The 21,439-nt window shown below is 38.9% G+C and overlaps 1 protein-coding gene across 1 annotated transcript in view; it reads left to right on the plus strand.

Moving 5' to 3' along the window:
• Positions 1-21,439, plus strand: part of WNK2 (WNK lysine deficient protein kinase 2) — a 131,216-nt gene that overhangs the window by 45,985 nt on the left and 63,792 nt on the right. Inside the window, exons 3-8 of the mRNA XM_056851596.1 lie at positions 595-815; positions 3,368-3,525; positions 8,588-8,676; positions 9,102-9,321; positions 12,105-12,393; positions 18,063-18,259. Of these exons, the coding sequence (XP_056707574.1) occupies positions 595-815; positions 3,368-3,525; positions 8,588-8,676; positions 9,102-9,321; positions 12,105-12,393; positions 18,063-18,259 (1,174 nt within the window). The remainder of the gene's footprint in view (positions 1-594; positions 816-3,367; positions 3,526-8,587; positions 8,677-9,101; positions 9,322-12,104; positions 12,394-18,062; positions 18,260-21,439) is intronic.

Below are 21,439 nucleotides of genomic sequence, written 5' to 3' on the forward strand. Positions count from 1 at the left end.
GAGAAAACAGTTTAGCTTAATAAAAATAGTAGATATATTTTATTAATCTGAATTAACAACTAAGTGTTAAGTAGCATAGATAGAAAAAACTTTTTATTGTTCTTTGAGAATATGCTGCATATTTTACCTGAGTGCATAGAGAGATGAACACACCTCTGAATATTTCAAATGTACAGATCTGCATTGCAATTGTTGAATTTTGGTATCATGTTTGATGCCAAGTTAGAATGTCAAGACACAGTTAAACAATCAGTTTACAGAGACAAAAAACAACAACTAGAAAACGAGAAGCCTTGGAAAGCAAAACCATTTTCACCTGGCTTTGAAATTACACAGGCTAGTTGCTAGGGAATGTCTACAGGAGCACCATTCCAGAAACAAGGGGCTATCAGAAAGAAGACTCTATCCCTGATAGTTATCCAACTCGCTTCAAAAGGTGCGTGGGCATGCAGAGAAGGGCTGTCCAAGATTATCTTAAATGATGGACGGGTTTATCGAAACAGATGGTTCTTTAAGTATGTGTTCTCAGACCATTGTCTTTTGCCTGTAATACCCAACATAGCATTTATTCTGTCTGCTATGTTTCTACTTCAGTTATTTGAAGAGATTTAAAGTGATGAAACCAAAAGTCCTTCGTAGCTGGTGCCGGCAAATCCTGAAGGGTCTACTTTTTCTGCACACCAGAACTCCACCAATCATTCACAGAGACTTAAAATGTGACAATATTTTTATTACTGGACCAACTGGCTCTGTGAAGATCGGTGACTTGGGTCTGGCAACTCTCAAAAGAGCTTCGTTTGCCAAAAGTGTAATAGGTAAGTCTATTTCATAGGTATTCTTCTCTGTGTGTTATATAAGAATTGTTTGCCTTAAAATTTCTAGGGTTTTTTTTGTCTAGAAAATACTGTGACATGGATGAATCAACAATAGAATTTTAAAACCTGAACATATTACCATTTTAGTAGAATGTTTGTTGGAGTAAAGGAAATCTTTGCCTAACTTCATCTAAAAACTGTGGAGTTAGATCATATTAACTGTGGATCCCTGCAGGTCTTTGCAAGGCATGGAACAAGCCCACGCGACTTCTCACCTCCGTATCCAACCCAGAAGTTTGGCTTTGCCTGTCTGTCAGGATTATTAATTTCTTAATTTTTCTTATCTCTTTTTTTAGAGTTATGCATAAAGAGAAATGTTATCTTTTAAGGTGTATTTTATGAGTGAACACATATAATTTCTATTTTGGGGAAAGTTGCATGAATAGCCACTTCAGCCAGATTCAGACACCTTTATTGGCATAGTAAAATAGCAACAAGGGAGCATAAATACAGGCACCCGCAAGGATTCACAAACAACAACTGACCAAAACTCAGCCATCAAGTTAAAACACTTCAATCTAAAAACCATAATGATACATTCATCCAGCCAGCGGATATGAACTGCAGCGAACACCAGCACCCTTCCAGTTGATGTTGCCCAGTGCCTACAAATTACCTCGGTTGGTTTTAAATTGTTTATTTATTCTTTACCCTCTTATTTTTATTTTTGATGACAATCATCAGAAACTCTGCCACATGTTCGGTGACAGCAGGTGTCTTATCCTCTAATAAAAATTTGATGCCATTGTGTGTTAAGTTTTTTAAGGGTGTAATGTGAGGATTGATTAATTCTAGACGTTGTTTATGATACAGGGGACAGTACAAAAGGATATGCTCAACTGATTCTGGTTCTGTCATCTGACAGCTGCAAATTCTTTTGTTCCAGGGGATACCCCTGTATACTTCAGTCCCTATGTCATTAAAGTACAATCAACCTCACTTATCGAGATCTTTCCATGTGTTAAACCCAATTTGCGTCATGTTTTACAGTTTGCCTAATATTCTTTGTGTTGCAGTGTCCTGGACACTTTATAGACACTTAACTATTGTTGACAGGCAGCATGCTTCCAAAGAAAAGTGTATTGTTCTATAACTGCCTATTTTACAAGACTGTTGTGTTGAATTACCAATCCCTTATGATCTCTTTGAATAGGATTTCTTCTGTACTAATGTGATTTCTCTTCCCTTTGTGGCTTTGCTGCTTCCTACATAAAGGAAAATTATGCAGGGATTGTAAATAATCTGCACACAAACGTTTTGAAGAAGTAGTTAGAATAATATCTTCAGGCTTTTCACAATGACTCAGGTGTATGTCAGTAAATGAATACATCCGTTTAGTACTTCTTCAGCTCACTTATCATGGGGGCGGGAGGTGGGGCATGGTGTTTCAGAATGTTATAATCAAGATTTAACTGTTTCAGTCATAGGGATTAATGTACTGCAGTATCTGTAGGATTGAGATTGGATATAGTAACTATGTAACCTGTTTTTCTTATTCCTTTATAATTCCTTTTGTAAACATACACTCTTTTGATTTGCTGTAATTGGGCTTGACATTCTCTCAAGTTAAACATGAGGAACTAAAGTAATTTGAGTCGCTAGAAATTTCTTGTCTACAGATGGAGTTTCTGTTCTAATTCTTCTCATACCATCTGAATGGCTGTGGGCTTAGGTAGGGCTACATTTTTCCTGGGAGTAAAGGCAGGACTAAAAAATTATCAAATGAAACTTGCATGTCCTTTAAGCCAGAGAGGGGCAAATGAAAATTTAATCATGCATTTGGGAAATTACAAGCACCAACTGTACTAGGGGTGCTGAAGAATCATGTCCCAGATATACATAATAAAATAAATAAAATCTCTGTTAATATACCTCACAGGATTGTTGTTAATAAAGATGAGCTCTTTGGAGCAGGGGCAAGATACAAATGTAACAAATAGAGTGAATAAAATGTTTATTTATTTACAAAATTTATGTTCTGCTTTTTGGCTCAAACAGGGCTACCGAGATGGCAAGCATTAAATGTAGAACAGTATAAAGCCATCATAAAACCAGTTAAAATCACACAAAAATGCATTGAAATCAGCAATTAGAATATAGGGCAGGAAGGAGATATCATTAAGGGAATGCCAAACAAAATGAAAAAGTCTTCATCCAGTGGTGAAAAACAGTGATGGAAGGATACAGATAAATATTTCAGAGTAGAGAACTCCACGATGTTGTTGTCGTGACCAAAAAGTTCGATTCTCAAGTTGCATGGAAAGTGTTTTATATGTGTGGAAGCAAGTTGTTGGATCAAACAGAATCTCCCTGTTCGGTTAACTAAAACCTAAATTGCAAAGCTTTCTGTTGCTTTCATATTTCTGCCATTCAGATTTGCCCTTCTAGCTTCTGTCTTTTCAAAATATTTGTGAACATGAAATCAGAGGCCTTTGGTCATCGTTACAAGTCAGTTTCCTAAGCCAATGTCTTTGTTTTGTTTGTTTGCTTAGGTACTCCAGAATTTATGGCTCCAGAAATGTATGAAGAGCACTATGATGAATCTGTGGATGTATATGCTTTTGGAATGTGTATGTTGGAAATGGCTACCTCAGAATATCCATATTCAGAATGCCAGAATGCTGCTCAAATTTATAGAAAAGTAACCTGTGTAAGTTATTTCTGCATACAGACTTTCTCCTTCTATTATTTCTTTTTGGGTTAATGGTTTAAATATTTTTATATAATACAAATATTGTTGAAGAAAGTTTTTAATAATCTAATGTCTTTTTCTCACTACTCTACATTGTAATGACACATTTCATTTAAATTGCATACAGTAAGCAAAAAAATTCCTTAATAAATTTTCTTGAAGGTGAATTTTATACACAGTGGCAATGTATACTTTTGAACATTCTGAATCCCTTCTATAAGCAGCACATGGAGAGACCCAAGAGCCACCCAAAGTTTAGGAGTGGCTTTTGGGGAGGATTGGGCCTGTAGCCAAAAGGAGGAGGCATGAAAGATCCGTTCCATTATGGATCACACCCATACTATTTCTCTGCAGGAAAAAGCATTGCAATGACCAACTTAAAATGACTGTCTGGTTATAATAGTAGACTTTATGGAACCACAGTCATTTTTATGGTCTCGTCAGCTATCACTCTCAGTTGGTGCAGCTGGTAGTGATTGCTGATAGGGCCAGTTGGACAGGGATAAGCTGAAGTACCAGGCACAGACAGGGAATGAAAAGACACAACTAGGGTCTGCTCATGTGGGGAGGACGACAAAGAAACAATTTTACATATCCTCCTTAAGTGTCCGCTCTACAACAGAGGCCGTTCTAATCTCATAGACCCGTTACTTGCTGATAGGGAATGGTTACCTACCAAATCAAAGGTGTCCCACCTTATGACCATGCAGGATCCAATAACTATTGACTTGGTGGCAAGTTTTTTTCAGCTTGTAATTAGAGAACGTGATTGTTACCCTGCACCATATAACGGTTAAGTCAATAAGATGGAATAACCAAGTAACCAGTTTAGTGGGATTTGTTTGTTCTTATAATAATGATTTTATAGTAAACTTTATCGTATGATATCTTCATGCCTTTATATCATGATTTTATTGTAAACTTCACTGGACGATTTCCCTTTTAATGCCAATAAAGTCTTTCATATTCAAAAAGACACAGCAAAATTGGGCACTGTTCTGCCGGCCTTTGCCTTCCAGTTTTCAGCCTAAGTGTCCTCATCACCTTACCGACCATGCAGGAACAGTCTTAGGAAGGAACTCAGGAGAGACCACCTAGGCTATTGGCCCATGAGGATTTTCCCCAGTGGCCATAATGACCAATCACTACCTGAAATCAAGCTGGAAGAATAGTGCTGAATGCAGTAGACCATAGTAAGGTGAGGTAGGAGAAGAGCACAATTCAGCTCCCTTCATGTCCATGTTCTATTTTGTTAAAAAGAGTCCTCCCCCCTCCCTGATTTAGATGTGAATTATTGGATCCTTCCATTGTGTCTAGTTTGGCCCTTTCAGAAAGTTTGAAGACGGTTAACTTGTTTGATATATAACATCAGTATACACTCAATCAGATCAGTAATATGACAATAATAATATTTGCTTGACTTACAGAGCTATTTAAAGGATTACTGAGACGTTTTATGTAAATGCTTGGGGCTATTAGGGAAAACACTATGTAAATACTAATAATTATAATTACTGTTTCTCTTTCATACAGCAAAATATTTTCCCTGTTGAATATGTTTTGTCAACACTATGTCCTTACGGTCAGCCCAGATTTCTATTAATGTTCTTTGTAAGAAGCCTAGAATGGATCTCTTTCATTAAGTGATTAAATCTGCATGAAACAAAGAATGCTTTCAGCACTTCAAATAACTGTGTTTTTAGTCTGTCCACAGTGGAAAAATTAATGCTCTAAAGTCTGGGTATAGAATTGAATATTCTTTTGATGAAGAAATGTAGATGTATGGTAAAGTCAGATTGTCCAGTAAAAGACATGTGATATGGTATGCATTCCTCTAGCTTGGTTATCAAAGCTGTTTATGCAGATGTGTGCCTTGCTTACATACAGGGTACAGTGAGAATGCACAGGGCACCAGGTCTTATTTCACAGATCATGTTGTACATGCACAAAAGCCCATTTTCACAAGAAACCATTGTTCTCTAATCCATTATTAGATTTTAAATATTTCACACTTGTTTCCACTTTCGATCTCATAATTCTATCCCACCTTTTCACCAAAATACCTTCTGTGTGGTTTCCTGAACTCTTTTGTCAGCTATAATAATAGCTGACTGAGGACCACAGTTGACTGAGGACTGATGAATTCAAAATAGTGGTGAAACAAGACTTTATATAAAATCAAATGCTTAGAATAGATGACTGCTTGATGGAAGTATAAAAACATAGAATTCAATAAGGAAAACATTATGTCTTGCTAGAAGGAATATACAGCCAGGTTGGTGTAGTGGTTAAGGTATCAGACCCGGCCCTGGGAAACCCAGGTTCAGATCCCCACTTGTGCCATGGAAGCTTGCTGGGTGACCTTGGGCCAGTCACAGAATCTCAGCCTTGACCCTGGTTAGTATTTGGATGGGAGACCTCCAGGGAATACCTGGGTCATGACTGTGGAAGCATGCAATGACAAACCAGCGCTGAACGTCTCTTGTCTTGAAAACCCTATGGGGTCACCATGTCAGCTTTGACTTGCTGGCAAAAAAAAAAAAAAGGAGGAATCTACTTTTCTTACTTGCTATTTTTTTAAATTTTGGTTTGAAAATAAATGTATTTTATCCAAATGAAAGGTACAAGAAAGTTCACAGCAATACTTGATTACTGTTAGATCCTCAAAGGATGCTAACCTTTTCCCTGGCATAGTTCTTGTGTGACAGACCATGAGCTTTAACCAGAAGTCATGTCAGAACAAAAGATGTTTGGTTCCTAGCTTATAGGAATTATCCTACTGTACTTCCTTCTCTGAGAAATCAAAGAAACACTTAAGCACTTTTAAGAGGGATCTCACTGTAAAAGGCCACAGGGACTTTTAGATTAATGCTCTACATGAAATCCATGTAGCATACTCTTACTTACATCCCCCCCCCCCAAATACAGGTTAAATTTTTGCAGGATCCTTTTAGCTTTTTAAACAAGCTATGAAATAGTCAGATGGCACGTAACACACAAACATCTGAGAGCATGTTGAAGAAGAGGCAGGAAGGTTTCCTTTATAAATTGGAATTCTTTCCCAAATGAAAAGAATGAAAAAGAAATGAAATCTCAGCAAAAATCTAAGTTGGTTATTAGAGAAGCAAAACAAATCTATGGAATATAGTGCTAGAATCAGTAGAATAAACAAACCATAATAAGTACATGAGCCAATTTATAAGTGGACATTGATATGTTATGGTTAATTTGTCTTCAGAGAATTAGGAAAATATCCAGTTGATCTGTTAGGTAGTTTGCAGAATTACTGATGAAAAAAAGGAGAATAACAAGTGAACTGAATTGTTCATATTGGTCTCTATCGCAAAAGAAGTTTGACCAGAACCAGTTTTTTGGGGGGTGGAGGGGCATGGGATTTGAAAAACTATGTTGCAATACTATGCACACTCTCTTAGTAGTAAGTTCCATTGACCAAAGTGAGGCTTGCTGCCAAGAAAATACATAGAAGATCGGGTTGCATATCAAATAGAGGCAGCTAAAGAAACTATTTTATTTTCAGTCATGGTTACAGTAACACACAGGCCAAAATAGCCCTCCTCTCAATACTGTGACAGTAATTCTGATTCTTTCCAATTCTTGCCACCTGAAGAGCTCCAAAATAAGGAATACATTGTGAGACCATAAGAAAATGATTTTTTACATCTGTCAGAATATTACTGGTTCTGTTGTATGCCAGTACTTCGTTAGAAAGGACTATCATACTACAATTAAATTAAAGTTGCTGTTTGCATGTTTGTCACATCTTTTATTTTCCATGAGTATTTCTGAAATAAATACGGAAAAATTACTTGAAATAAGGAACAGGTAGCAAGCCTACCTACCAATTAGGGTTGGCCCCGCTAAAGATTTAGTTGATTAATTTACCAATTAAATTGGTTAAAATGTGCAGTCCTATTTTAAATTCATGTACCTTTTGAAGTCCTGAGCTGATGAGATTCCTGATGTTTTGGCCAAAACATTCCCAAATGTATACCCTACAAAACTGCAAAAAAGATTACAGTTTTAAAAATTGTTATTGGGTGGGAAGCAGAATACAAGATTAATGGTCCAGTTGGTAATTCTGATGAATGTATCTACTCCAGAGATTCTTTGAAATAAAGTAATGGAAGATAAGAAAATAAGATAATGGAAGATTATACTCACTAGTATGGTGGTGCTGTCTATATAACAATATAATTCAGGAGATGGATCAGTTCACATACTACGGGAGAACCACCCACGAAGCACCTAAAATCAAAGTCGGATTGTTCAGAGTATAATTTTGCTGCTGGTTAGGATGAGTAGCAAAAATGTGTTGAAATGTGTTGGTCACTGAAAACAGAACTGAAACATACAGACATAGAACCTGAACTACTGTAAGATGCAAATTATACTGCAAATGAATGGGTTACATGTGTGCAAAAGGACTAAGATTTTCTTCTTTTTCAGGATACCAGCAGCCCATTCCTGAGCTGTGAGGCCGAAAGGTCTTAGAAGGCGAGCAAGGGCCCGTGCCAGCATCCGTGTCACTTGCAGTGGCACCCTCACCACAAGCACGGCCCTGGGATGCCAGTTTGGCCTCCCGTTGGTGTCCTGATGGTGCACATTGTGCAGCGGCGTCCTGGGGGCATTCCAGGGGCAGAGCTGCCCTTAGGCAGCTTCCTAACCCCCTTCAGGCCAGGAACACCCCCTTTGCCCTTACTGTTATGCCACCTTTTTAGGTGGCGCGTAACCCCATGGAGTGATATGGAGCCATTCCCTGGGGCTGGAAAGAAAGGCAGCTTTCTGGCTTCGGGGGGGGGGGGCTGAATCCTCCTTGGGAGGCAGCGTGGCAGCGCTGCCTCCAGCCACTGGCTCAGCCCTTCCCCTCAGGAATGGGCTGTAGGTTGGCTAATTGGATCACTAACTGGATAATTGTAATTATCACAGAACTATTTCTAAGTGGTCATGTTTAAGGAAAAACCTGTAAGAGAAGTTTATTGTTTTGTATATTTATTTTCAGGGTGTCAAGCCAGCAAGTTTTGATAAAGTTACTGATCCTGAAATTAAGGAGATAATTGGAGAGTGTATTTGCAAAAACAAAGAAGAAAGGTTTGTTTCAAGTGACAAATTCTTTTATATTTAAAACTTTATATGATAAAGAGAGCACATTTTAAAGTAACAGGAGCAGGAGAGGATCTGCTTTGGTTAACATCTTTGAGGAATGATGGTGTAAATATTTCAGATCCAGGTTTGATATTGTTGCTCAGAACATCAGAGAGCACAGATTCCAATAGAGAATCACTAACTACTGAACGGTGAAAGGATTACTGAAGGAGCATAGGAAACTGTACTGTTGTAAATATGTACCTTTTCCTTTTCATGTTATTTGTTAAGATCCTTTTGTTTTGTTTTTGCAGGAGTGATCATGTAAGACATATACCCTATAAAGGCCACTCTGTCTGTTTACAAGATATGTACGAGAACTCATCTTAAAGCTTGCATTTCTTTAATTTATGCAATTCCCCCCTTTGTAGATATGAAATTAAAGATTTACTAAGCCATGCCTTTTTTGCTGAAGATACTGGGGTAAGAGTGGAACTTGCAGAAGAAGACGATGGTAGGAAATCCTCTATTGCCTTAAGACTCTGGGTAGAAGATCCTAAGAAGCTGAAAGGAAAACCCAAAGATAATGGAGCCATTGAGTTTACTTTTGATCTGGAGAAGGAAACTCCTGATGATGTTGCACAAGAAATGGTAAAATAAACTTCTCCAGACAGATAGATAAGTTGTACATAAATCTAAAAAGAAACCAGGAGCCAATCTGGTAAAGTACATTTCATTCAAAGGATTAATCATAGGTTACTTTGGAAATCTAAAGTAAAAAAATTAACAGTGAAATTCTAAGCAGAGTTACACCCTTCTAAGTCAATTGAACTCTTAAGCACAGTTGCACCCTTTTCAATCCATTGAGGTAAATGGACTTAGAAAGGCATACTTCGAGGTTCAGCTAATTTAGGTTGGATCCAGCTGAAATTTCTGCTGATCAAATGGGGAGGTGGATTTTTACCAGTTCCCTCTCCCGTGGGAAACCTCTGACTACCTTCCTCATGCTGTACTTGGAAGTCCTCTTTCTCCTAGAAGCAATACTGCGGTGAGAACTTTGAGATACAACAGGAACAGGAAAGCAGGAAAGCCACACTCTGCTGATGGAAGTTTTTTTTCCATCAGTGAAGTTTTTGCACGGGATCCAACCTATTGTGCTTTATATATTTAAATTTTGTCTCTTTTAAAATCAGAAGATAGCTTATCTGAATGTGGTATAAGTTTATGAAGGCATCTGAATCTAGTGTGATGGCTTCATAACTTTGATGAGTTACCTTCTAAACTATGTCAAAAGCCAGGATCAAATGTGTAGATTTCTCTTTTTTCCATGTAGTAAAAGTGAGATATCCAAATAAAGATATGTAAGGTTTGGTGCTTGTCCTTATCAGACATGTCTTTAGTACAAACTTTTGTCATGCTGATTTGTATTTTAAATGTATTTGTATCTGTATTTATAAGATGAATATATCTTGATCCCCCACTCTGCCCTCCTCCACCCAGGGTTCATAAAATTACCACCTCAGGTTTTTCAAAATCTTGTTAAGAGGGGTGGGGGACATAAATTTCAGTCCAATAATAACAGTAATGGCTTAGTCACATGTTATGTAGTAATGCCAATGTAAGAAGAATTGTGTGCCTTCTAAAATATATGAAAAGCAGTATAAATGTATTTTCTGCTTTCAATATTTAAGAATTACATTCATGTCCTGCCTTTCTTCCATCATGGATATTCAAAGCAAGCTTATTATATTGGAAAAAGTAATATAAGACACCACCCTGCCTGAGTGACTAACTTTTTATCTGGATGTTCTAAGTTTCTTAGGGTCAACTAAATGATAGGGTGTCCTTGGGGACATTGTCACCATTTTACTGCTTGGATTCCCTCACTTTACAAATGGCATTGGGGCTCAGTCCTGGTTGGAACTACAGCATGGGGAGAGGGGGGGCTCCTCTGACCCCCCATGTAGTTTTTCAGTATCCAAACCCCAGGGTGTTTGGGTTCTTGAAAACTGAGGTGGGGAGGAAGACAAGAGCCCTTGTCATGGGGAGGTGGGGAGGAAGACAAGAGCCACCACATCATGGTCACAAACAGGATTGGGCTCCCACAGTGTTTGTAAATTGAGGGGATTCCAGTGGTAAAATGGTGGTGGCATCCCCAGGCCATTCCTGTGGACACAGGATTATCTAGTTGGGCCCTTAAACTATGTGGGTTGCATCCAGCAATCTGCAAAAAGAGCTCCACCTGAGGAACAGATTTTTTCTGTCTCCAGCCACCTGCTATAGTCCACCACACCGTCCAAAATTCTGTCCCTGAGATGTGATTTGGGGCTCTGCAGTGGCTGACAGAATCCCCCAAATTGCACTCTTCCTCCACCAGACAAGTACCCTTGCACCATCAGAAAATGACAACTGGATTCAGTTCGATTTTTTGTCAGTACTATTGAACCTGGTTTCTAATGGTAATGACAAAGCACTGCTGTTGCTTTGCCCGCTAAAATATATCCCCAACACATTTATTTTCTTCATATGCATATGAAAAAAACAACAACATTCCGTTCTGTTGGTAACATTCAGTTGATATGTAACATGGCCTAATCAAAGAATTTACATTAGGAGATGCTTGGGTCTGGCATAATGTTACTGCAGTGTTAGAAGAATCTTCTAAGAGCTGAGCTTTTAAGCTTCAGTCTCCCAGCCAGTTAACAGAGAATAAATTCTAGAAACATTGGCCACATTCAAATATAGCTGGAAGTGTACATGAAGAAAAAAGACTAGCACCTTTGTATGAAATGTTTTTCAAGACTTTTCTCTAGCGGCTTCCACTACAGTCATTGCACAGAAAGATCAAAAGACCATGAAATACACCATGACGTTTCTGTGCAATGGCCAAGTTTATAGAAGAAAAGCACTCAGGCAACCTTCATGTCCTTAGGTCAGGGATTACCAAACTTTTTGAAGTGGGACCAATTTATGTATTTACTCACATGTATCAGCCGTGAAGTTCTAAAGACATTAGCACTTAAGTCTTCAGAAGGGAGGCAATTTTCACCAATTCTTTTCTACTTTTCTGATGTGGTAGCAGAGATTGAGAAAACACAGATTCCAACCCAGATTGATACAAACCTATTTTAGTGATGGACCATTGGGATTACTTTCCTCTGCTTTGGATGTAGGATTTGTAGGGAGAGGCAGTTACAATTTTGTTACCTGGTAGAGTGGTTTTGGCCTGAACATTTATCATGAGTCTGGAGAAAACATAAAATAAGAATTTATATAAAAATTCATTATTTGTCAATGTTTGTTGTATCCTGTAAATATTATTTCAAACCCATTCTAAACTTCTAAAAAAGAATCTGATAGATGCACATGTATATACGCATTCATATATAACATGGATTCATACTTGAACATCTATTTAATCACTTTTCTTTCAGGTTGATGCTGGATTTTTTCATGAGAGCGATGTCAAAATAGTTGCGAAGTCAATACGTGATAGAGTAGCATTAATACTGTGGAGACGAGATAGGATCTGGCCGATATTGCAATCAGAGGATCGTCGGGATTCTGAGTGTTTAGAAAAACAGAAGGCCACACAAGCACAACAGGTTCAGGTTACGTACCTTTCACACACTGGTCATCACATCCTGTCAGAACCAGAAGAACCTGAAGCTGACCAGCACCTTTCTCAGCAAAATCTACCCACAAGCGTTACTTCACTTGCATGTAAGTCTTGTACTTGTGTTGCTTCCTGTCAATATTTATAATTGCCCAAGTAAATGAGAGTTCATTCATTCATTCATTCAAATCATTTATAGAATCATAGAGTTGGAAGGGGCCATACAGGCCATCTAGTCCAACCCCCTGCTTAATGCAGGATCAGCCTAGAGCATCCCTGACAAGTACTTGTACAGCCTCTGCTTAAAGACCGCCATTGAGGGGGAGCTCACCACATCCCTAGGTAGCTGATTCTACTGTCAAACAGCTCTTATAAGCCTGCCTTTGTCACGGGTGACTAGGACCCAAGGTAGGTAACAGATTTGGGTGGTAGAAAATGCCATCAAGGCATAGCTGACTTACTGCAATCCTATATGGTTTTCAAGGCAAGAGACATTCAGATGTAGTTTGAGATTGTCAGCCTTTGCATAGCTACCTGGACTTCCTTGGTGGTCTTTCATTCAAGTACTAACCAGGGCCAGCTCTGATAGCATCTTAGATCTGACAAGTTGGGGCTAGCCTGGCCAATCCAGGTCAAGACAACAGATTTAAAAACATAAAACACAGAAAGTTTAAAAGTTACATCAAATCTATTTAAAACTGCATCAAAACAGCTTGTAAATGACATCTGTAAGGTATCCCAGGCCTTGACAACCAGTCTACAGATGCTGTGAAAAAACTCCAAAGGGTCTTCTAATAAGTTCTGCTTTGGACTGCTTGTGGAATTGTGGGAGAAATGAGGTCTTCTTAATTTGTTCTTGGGTGGAGCAGCCACAGGGAAGGCTCAGGAACAATGTTGATCAGGAAGAATGTAGGAAGTCTAATGTAAAACCTTTTAGAGTTACATCGCTGTGCTGGCAAATCTGTGGACACATTCACAGATAATGCGGTGGGGAAAAATATTGGGATTGGTTATTTGGAATAGCCAACGATACTACACTTGGATGCTAAGCCACAGCTTCTCCTATCACTAACTATGGTTTCTCATTGTGTCTATACTTGGAAATCTCTTTTTTTTCCCCAGTATAAATATTCCTGCAGCGCCAAACTGGATGTGACAGCATCTTTGTGGACACCACAAGGATGCTGCCTCCATTTTGAAGTCATTTTAAACTGCTGCAAGTGCCTGATCCTGATTAGCCCACAGTGTAGCAAGCTGAGGCACCCTTTCTTCTTCCCACACATTATCAAGTGCCAAAACAGCTGCCCCCTCCCAATAACTGTTTTACTTGAAAAGTGGGAAACGAACATCATGCTGTGGGCCTGACCAGGATCAGGCCTCACGACATTTTAAAATGACTTTTATAAGACACCTCAAATGGCTTTTCACAAGGCACCTTTCTTTCCATAATGTGAGCTCTTGACTCCCATTTATATTCCAAGAGGGAGCATGTAAGCAAGTGACTCAGCCCCCCCCCCCCAGGGTTTTAACATTTCATTTCTGAAATAAAATAAGGTTAAGAGATACATGGGAATGGCAAGAAAGAAAAAGGAGAGATGAATGCTGTGAACATTAGTTTTTTTGTTTCAGAGTAAATAGTGAAGGAACTAGACAGAAAGGGGCAGGGTGACTGATGAGCCTTAACAGCGTGGAGGAAGGCTGAGCTATTATAGGCTTCTCTGCCTTTTTCCTGCCTGTTTTTTGCGGCCAGCAAATAGAAGGTGAGCTGCTTATGTAGTGAGACTTTGCAAGCGGCTGAGCAATGCAAGGGGGGGGGTCAATATAGAAACTGTGGATTTTGCCTATGGCAGGAATGAAGGTAAATAGCAGATCAGTTGGTGCTTTCGAAGCAACTGGTTTGTTGTCTACATCTGGTTTGTGAAACTTATTTACTTATTTACTTTATATCCTGCCTTTCACCTCAACAGGGACCCAAAGCTGCTTACATAATTCTCCCCTCTTCCATTTTATCCTCAAAACAACCCTGTGAGTAGGGTTGCCATCCTGCAGGTAGCACCTGGAGATCTCCTGCTATTACATTTGATCTCCAGATGACCAAGATCAGTTCCCCTGGAGAAAATGGCTGCTTTGGAGGGTGGACTCTGTGGCATTGAAGTCGCTCCCCCCTCTCCAAACCCTGCCCTCCTCATGCTACACCCCCAAAATCTCCTGGAGCTGGCAACCCTACATTATAGCCTGCTGAGATCCTGCCCCTCTCCAAATCTGCCCTCCCCAGGTTCCACCCCAAAATCTCCAGATATTTCCCAACCCAGAGCTGGCAACTCTAACTGTGAGGTAGGTTAGGCTGAGGGTGTGTGATTGGCCCAAGGTCACCCATCAAGCTTGCGTAGCACAAGTGGAGATTCATACCTGGATTTCCCGGGTCCTAGTCTGACACTTTAACCACTACACCATGCTGTCTCTCTATGATAAACATATAGAGTTTCTAGTGATTCTTAGAGCTACCCTGTCCCAAATTTCCCCCAGAAGTGACATCATCGCACTTGTGCTGCCCCTCCCCCCAATATTCCACCACTGACCCTCCTTCCAGACAGTAGGCTTGGCCTGGCAATCCTGTGTCTGGATAGAACCAAAATGTGTTTGACTGGGTGATATTTCTAGGCTGAAGAATATTAGATAATACTAAATTTCTGTCATTTTTAGTAGTACATATTTAAATCAACTGTTGGCTAATAGTCTGACAAATACAACTCCGTGAACTTTATGTACTTTTTTGGCACTTAGCTAGTTAAAATTTCTACCTATAAAATATTAATTTTGTTCTACTAATACTTCAGGGATATTTTATTTTTGTATTTTATGGAATATAAATACATGTTTAAAATAAATTCATATTTTCTTGCTATACTTGCTATCCAGCAGCATAAGTATTGAATACAGTTTGAATACTTGCACAGTATTTTTCTAGCTAAAAGCCCTATGAATAATTTCCTTTATGCTGCCTGTGATATTCAAAGAGGGCAGAAATGTAGATTAATAATTTAGTGTCTCTGTACAACACGATGAGCCATAAAAACTGAAGCTTGGCTTCCAACTGCTGCTTTAGCTTTGTATAGTTACACTTTTCCCCCCTTTGCGGTTGCAAATGCTTTCTGTAATGAGATTAAATTTACCTGTGCAATAAACTTCTATGCATTACTAAATATTCAGGGTTTACTCTAAGATATAGACAAGATGGAGATGACTTTTGTTTAATTTTCTTCTAAATATAGAAGGAAAATTAATTGGAACCTGATAAATTTATTGTTTGTGGGTTATGTTTGGTTTGAGCCTGTGATATCTAGGAGTGAGACTGTTAAATTAGAAATATATTTATAAAGCCTATGCTCAACTATTTTTGGTTCCTAGAAGATTAGATTGTTTCAGCTCTGTTTTAGTTTTCTGTTTGTCTTCAGGTTCCTGGAGTCCAAACCCTATTGCACTGTTCACTGGATGGTCCATCCTGTTGATTGTATTTGACTTACACCATGTAATCTGTTTTGAGTCTCAGTGGGAAAGGCAGATGTGAATAAAATAAATATTATATATAACCTTTCTTTCCCTTTGATGAAGATGCCTCTCTTCCATCAGCTCAATTAGACATTTTCTTTATCATAAGTCAGTTACAAAATTGCAAAATTGTTCTCCAAATTAGAAACAATATTGTGGGTCAAAATGTGCGATGGTATTATGCCATTTCATTTTCCTACTTGCTTTAGAGTTAACGTCTTTTGGGGAGGTATATAAAGAACTAGAGCATTTATATAATGGTTAGTACAGCCAGTCCGTTCCAAGGCAATTGTCCATTACTTACATTTAGGGTTGCCAGCCTCCAGATGGTGGCTGGAGATTTCCTGCTATTACAACTAATCTCCAGGTGACCGAGATCAGATCACCTGGAGAAAATGGCCGCTTTGGAAAGTGGACTCTATAGCATTATACCCCAATAACATCCCTCCCCAACCCCTGCCTTCCTCAGGCTCCACTCCTAAAATCTCTAGAGAATTCCAAACTCAAAACTGGCAACCCTACTTACATTAGGCTTCAGTGTGATAAAAGTGTCAATGTAATTTCAACTTTAATTCTTAATTTAATTTTCAGCAATAACTAGTATGAAATAATGTATGAAATAACTAGTCTGAAATAACTAATAAGCAACTGAACTAAGTACTGTATCTACTAAGACAGCACATAACACTAAAATTATTTCTGTGACCTTTTTTTTTGTATCGTGTCCTCTCTGACACCAGTATCTACAGTCAGAGTTGCATCATTATAAGACATTAATAAACTGAAGTAATATCATCAGCTAACATGGCTGACAGCTGCATCCTGGTGGCCCTGAAATGCCCATGTAGGAGCTTCCTCACTTTTTCTTATGAGCAATGGAATGCTATACTCAGATTAACAAATCCCCCATGCTCATTCAGAGCATTGACCTTTGTAGAAAAGGACTGGCAGTCTCAGCATGAACATGGCTTTGGAATGGATCTATGAATATCTGCTTTAAAAAGCTCCACTGTAAATCTTACTAGATAACATTACAATGGCACAATCGCAGTGCTCTCGTAACAGAGTTATAGCCTTGTAAGTCCACTGAAGTCAACAAACTTAGAATGGTGTACCTCTGCTGAGGATGGCACTGTTAGTCTGCTTGAATACTGGTCCTGTTGAATTCCCATGAAGGGGAAAGATGGGCTAGTTTAGAGTGCAGAAAGGTGGGTGGAAATCGTGTTCTTAACCCTTTTTTTGCCTGTGCTTCGTCCCACTTTCTTTTCCTGTTAAGGGCTGCTTCCACATTTCCCTTCGTGAACAGCGGGAAACCCCCATATTTAAACATGCTTATTCTTTGCATTACTCGGAGCTTTCCCTTTTAAACTGAACCAAAAATAGACATAGTTTGATCCAGTTCAAAGAGATAGACTAGACTGAGAGTGTATAATTGGCTGAAGGTGACCCAGCAAGCTTCCATGGCAAAGTGAGGATTCAAACCTGGGTCTCCTAGATCCTAGACCAATACTCTAACCACTATGACACATTGGCTCTCTCTGTATGGGCTATCAAGAAAAAGTGGTTTGCCTAAGGCCAATAGTAAGTACATAGGCAAGATTTGAAGAGCTGAATTCCTATTTGGTAGCTCAGGCTGCAGTCATAAGAATACTCCCTGGGAGTAATCCTCATTGACTAAAAAGGGGCCTTCTTTTGAATAGACCTGCCTAGGAATGCTTCCGCAGTCTCTTAGACAGGTTATTAATCCCTAGTATTCCTAGGTATTATTTTACCTAGTGTTATTAGTTGTAATGTTTCTCGTTATCTTTCTGAGGGAATCAACAATAGCTTTACTGCAGTGTTGCAGGTTTGATGGTAAATCCACTGTGAAATTTAGGGATTGGAGTTTATTTCTGGGACCTATTTTGGATTTCGGTTGCTGTTGGTATTTGCTACCATGACGCCTTAATTATAAAATGTCCTCCACACAGATATCCACTGGGAACCTCCAGGTTTCTCAGTTTGGGGTGTCAGGCTAAAAAATTCTCATTCATCCATTCTTTGACATGAATTATTTATTTGTGTGTGTGTATGATGTTTTGATGGTTTTTGTTGTTGTTGCTGCTGATGTTGTCTGCCATCTTTGGAAGCTTTTAGCCAAGAGATAGGATTAAAATAGAAGAAGAGCAGCATTTAAATACCTGTCTATTACATTATGACTGTGATAACTTTAAAAATCATTTTTCAGCTGATAGCACATTTGACAGCGGTCAGGGATCCACCGTGTATTCAGACTCCCAGAGCAGCCAGCAAAGCGTAATCTACTCATCTATGCCCGATGCAATACCTCCTGCTATTCAGAGGGTTTACAGCCCACCTCTCAGTGAAAGCCAGGCATTGCCGCCTGGTCTTCAGCAGCTGGGACCCTACCAGCAGCCTCCAGTAGTAAGTATAATGATTCATCTGAAATATTTAGCACTCCTGAATCCTCACATATGACCTTTTAAAAAGTAAATCTGTTTTGGATTCCAGATAAATGAGTGTTTACTTATTCCTAGTATTAATAGTGTACCTGAAGTGGTATCATTCAAATGTGTATGTATATTTATTTGTTTAGAATATTTCTATGCTGCCTCACCAGAGTCCTGCTGAAGGCAGCTTACAATTTAAAAAAACTGTTTCTTCCGGTGTAACAAGGAAAATAGTAACGTTACATTAGATTCAACCCAACAAGTTTATTGGTTTTTCTGAGTCTTGATGAAAATTCATACACATAATCATGCATTATTATTTTATTTGTTGTGCTTTCTTGCTGTTTATAGCCACATACTATTGTTCCTTCATTTGTACAAGAACCTTGGAGGTCAGCTGTTTCTCCCAGCTGTGCTAAAGGCCAAGTATCTGTTCAGTGCCTTTGTGGTTCTTTCCTTGGGTGTAATATTTCACACAGGAGTAGAAGCAATTCTGATGTCGAAGCTCCAAAATCTAATAGCCAGTACCTGGCGAAGCATTCACACTTGCTCTTATGTTCGTATTACAATTACCTCGGCCAAGAAAAATTAATGGAGCTGTCATTGGAAGAAGAATTGCAAGCAGTTGAACATAAACCTTTAGGTCTTTCCAATGATATAGCTGCCACAGGCCTTGTATGTTTCCTCTTCTGAGGTGACCAGGGTACACTGCTCTTTATACTAACCAGTATTTGTCACTTGTGAAGCACAGCAGTTCTTGTAACTGCTGTTGCCATAGTGATTCAGCAGTGGCTTTGACACCAAATGTAACACCTTTTCCAGTAGAACTGTTGGGACCAAACACAAAATCATTGCAGGACAAAGAAAAATATTTGAGCAAACTGCAGCAACTTGGATTGCAGAAGTTTTCAAATTCTACTGAGTTACTGCTCATTAAACCCAGTTGTCAGGAGCGCTTGGCCTATCTCCTTTCTTAACCCAGGAACAAAGAAGAACTCTTGTGCTTATATCAGTTTCTCTCTGTAGCAAAAATTCAGCATATAAATATTACTACCACATAAGCCTTAGTTTTCTGCTTTTCCATGCTCAATATCTCTGGAGATTTGGTTGAGTTAAACAATTCAGCCTTGCAGCTGTGTGCATCAAAGCCAATTGTATCCTTATTGATTTTATTCTAAGTAGTAAAATGCATATTTTGCTTAATTTCTATTCCTTCCAGCAATAATTGTACTGAATCATTTAATTTTTTTTCTTAATCATCAGTGGATACATTGAGACTGCATACTAAGATCTTATTGCCACATTTAAATACTAATTCAATAAATGAATCACTTCAATAGAAAAGTACCAGCAAGATTTATGATTAATTTTTTATAGCAAAATGTCTTGAAAAGTTTTGTTTCTCCCTTACCATTTCCCCCCATCCAGCATCTCACAGTTTTCAGATGTTTTTTCCTTCATTTTGGCACAATATTCCTCATTTTCTGCAAAATACTATTTTGTAGTCAACCAGACTGATTTAATAGTACATGTATCTATTTTTTTTTTAAAAAATTTTTTTATCCAGAACACATAAAAATATTTACATATTCAGGCTTTTATATCCCTAATGCATTATCAGTCTGTGAGTGCATGGTTTTAGTGGCCCAAAAAAAAGTTCAGTAGCAGTAGATTCAATTTTTCTTATAGAAAAGAGCACTAATCTTGGTTATTTGTTAAAATTATATCTTACTGTTATCTTTTCTGCACTTATCTTTTCTGCACCTATATATTGTTGTTCTTGGAGGGAATTTTAGTGTCTGTAAAGCTCTTTCATTTGCGTGGTCCGCTGATTAAAAAAGCAATTAAACAAATGCTTGTTTATGGCATCAAAGGCCAACCTCTGAATCTGGTGTGGGATTGGGATAATGCGTTCCGTAACTCTCTGCTCAAAGGTTGGTATATTTGGACTCTTGGCAGCACCTGGATAAGACTATATAAAGGTAAAGGTCCCCTGTGCAAGCACCGAGTCATTCCTGACCCATGGGGTGACATCACATCCCGACGTTTACTAGGCAGACTTTGTTGATGGGGTGGTTTGCCAGTGGCTTCCCCAGTCATCTTCCCTTTACCCCCAGCAAGCTGGGTCCTCATTTTACCGACCTCGGAAGGATGGAAGGCTGAGTCAACCTTGAGCCGGCTACCTGAAACTGACTTCCGTTGGGATCAAACTCAGGTCGTGAGCAGAGCTTTTGACTGCAGTACTGCATCTTACCACTCTGCGCCACGGGGCTATACAGAGTGGTTTATCCCTCACCACAACTTTTTCACACCATGCCATGCAACTTTGATAAGGGAAAGGGTTTATACATAGGGTTGAACTCCAGGTACTCCTCATTCTAAAAATTAAGCACTGTGGAGGGAAAGGGATAAATAAGACCATAGTGCAGACTTTGACATTTGTTCTCCCACCAGCCTATCTGTTGACAGTCTTATCTACCACTTTTCTACTCTCTGCCTTTTTGGACGAAATCTCACCTACCCTAGAAATAAATGGACCTAGTGTAGTATAATGCAGTACTGAAAGTCTGCTACCTCATAGTTGTGAACTTGTCTGCCTGCTGAGGTTGTTGTCAGAGGCCCTCCTCTAACAGCCTCTACCTTCTCAGCTTAGAAAGGTAGTGATAAGTTCAGTGGTGCCTGTTTATAAGAGCGCTGCTTGATGTCTTCTCTGTTGTCTTTGCAAACCAGGCTTTTGGGTCAGGGTTGTTCTCTTCTTCTGCCCTGTCCTGTGGCACTTTGGCTGCCATGCCTGAAGCTGTTCTTTATTTTGTGTTATACTGATTATATTATATTTGAAATGTTGTTTTACTGACTGTTCATTGCCTTGTTGGAAGAAAAGTAGCATACATTTTAAAATAAATAAATCAAAACAAACAGATTTCCTACTTCTCACAATCTCACCATCAGAAGTTGCAGATAGTGACAGTGTCAGTGTGTGTGGTTGTATGTGTGTGTGTATGCCTCAGTTTTGCCTTCCTCCATTCTTTGGTAGCCCTTCTATCATTGCCCACTAACATAATATGATGCTTCCTGGATGCTTCCTACACCTGCAAGCTAAGTGGTAAGGGGGAATCAAAATATATCTGTTTAGTGCATTTCCCCCCTGCCTGTC

This window comes from Euleptes europaea, chromosome 1, assembly GCF_029931775.1.
Source record: "Euleptes europaea isolate rEulEur1 chromosome 1, rEulEur1.hap1, whole genome shotgun sequence".
In the NCBI taxonomy this organism is placed as follows: domain Eukaryota; kingdom Metazoa; phylum Chordata; class Lepidosauria; order Squamata; family Sphaerodactylidae; genus Euleptes; species Euleptes europaea.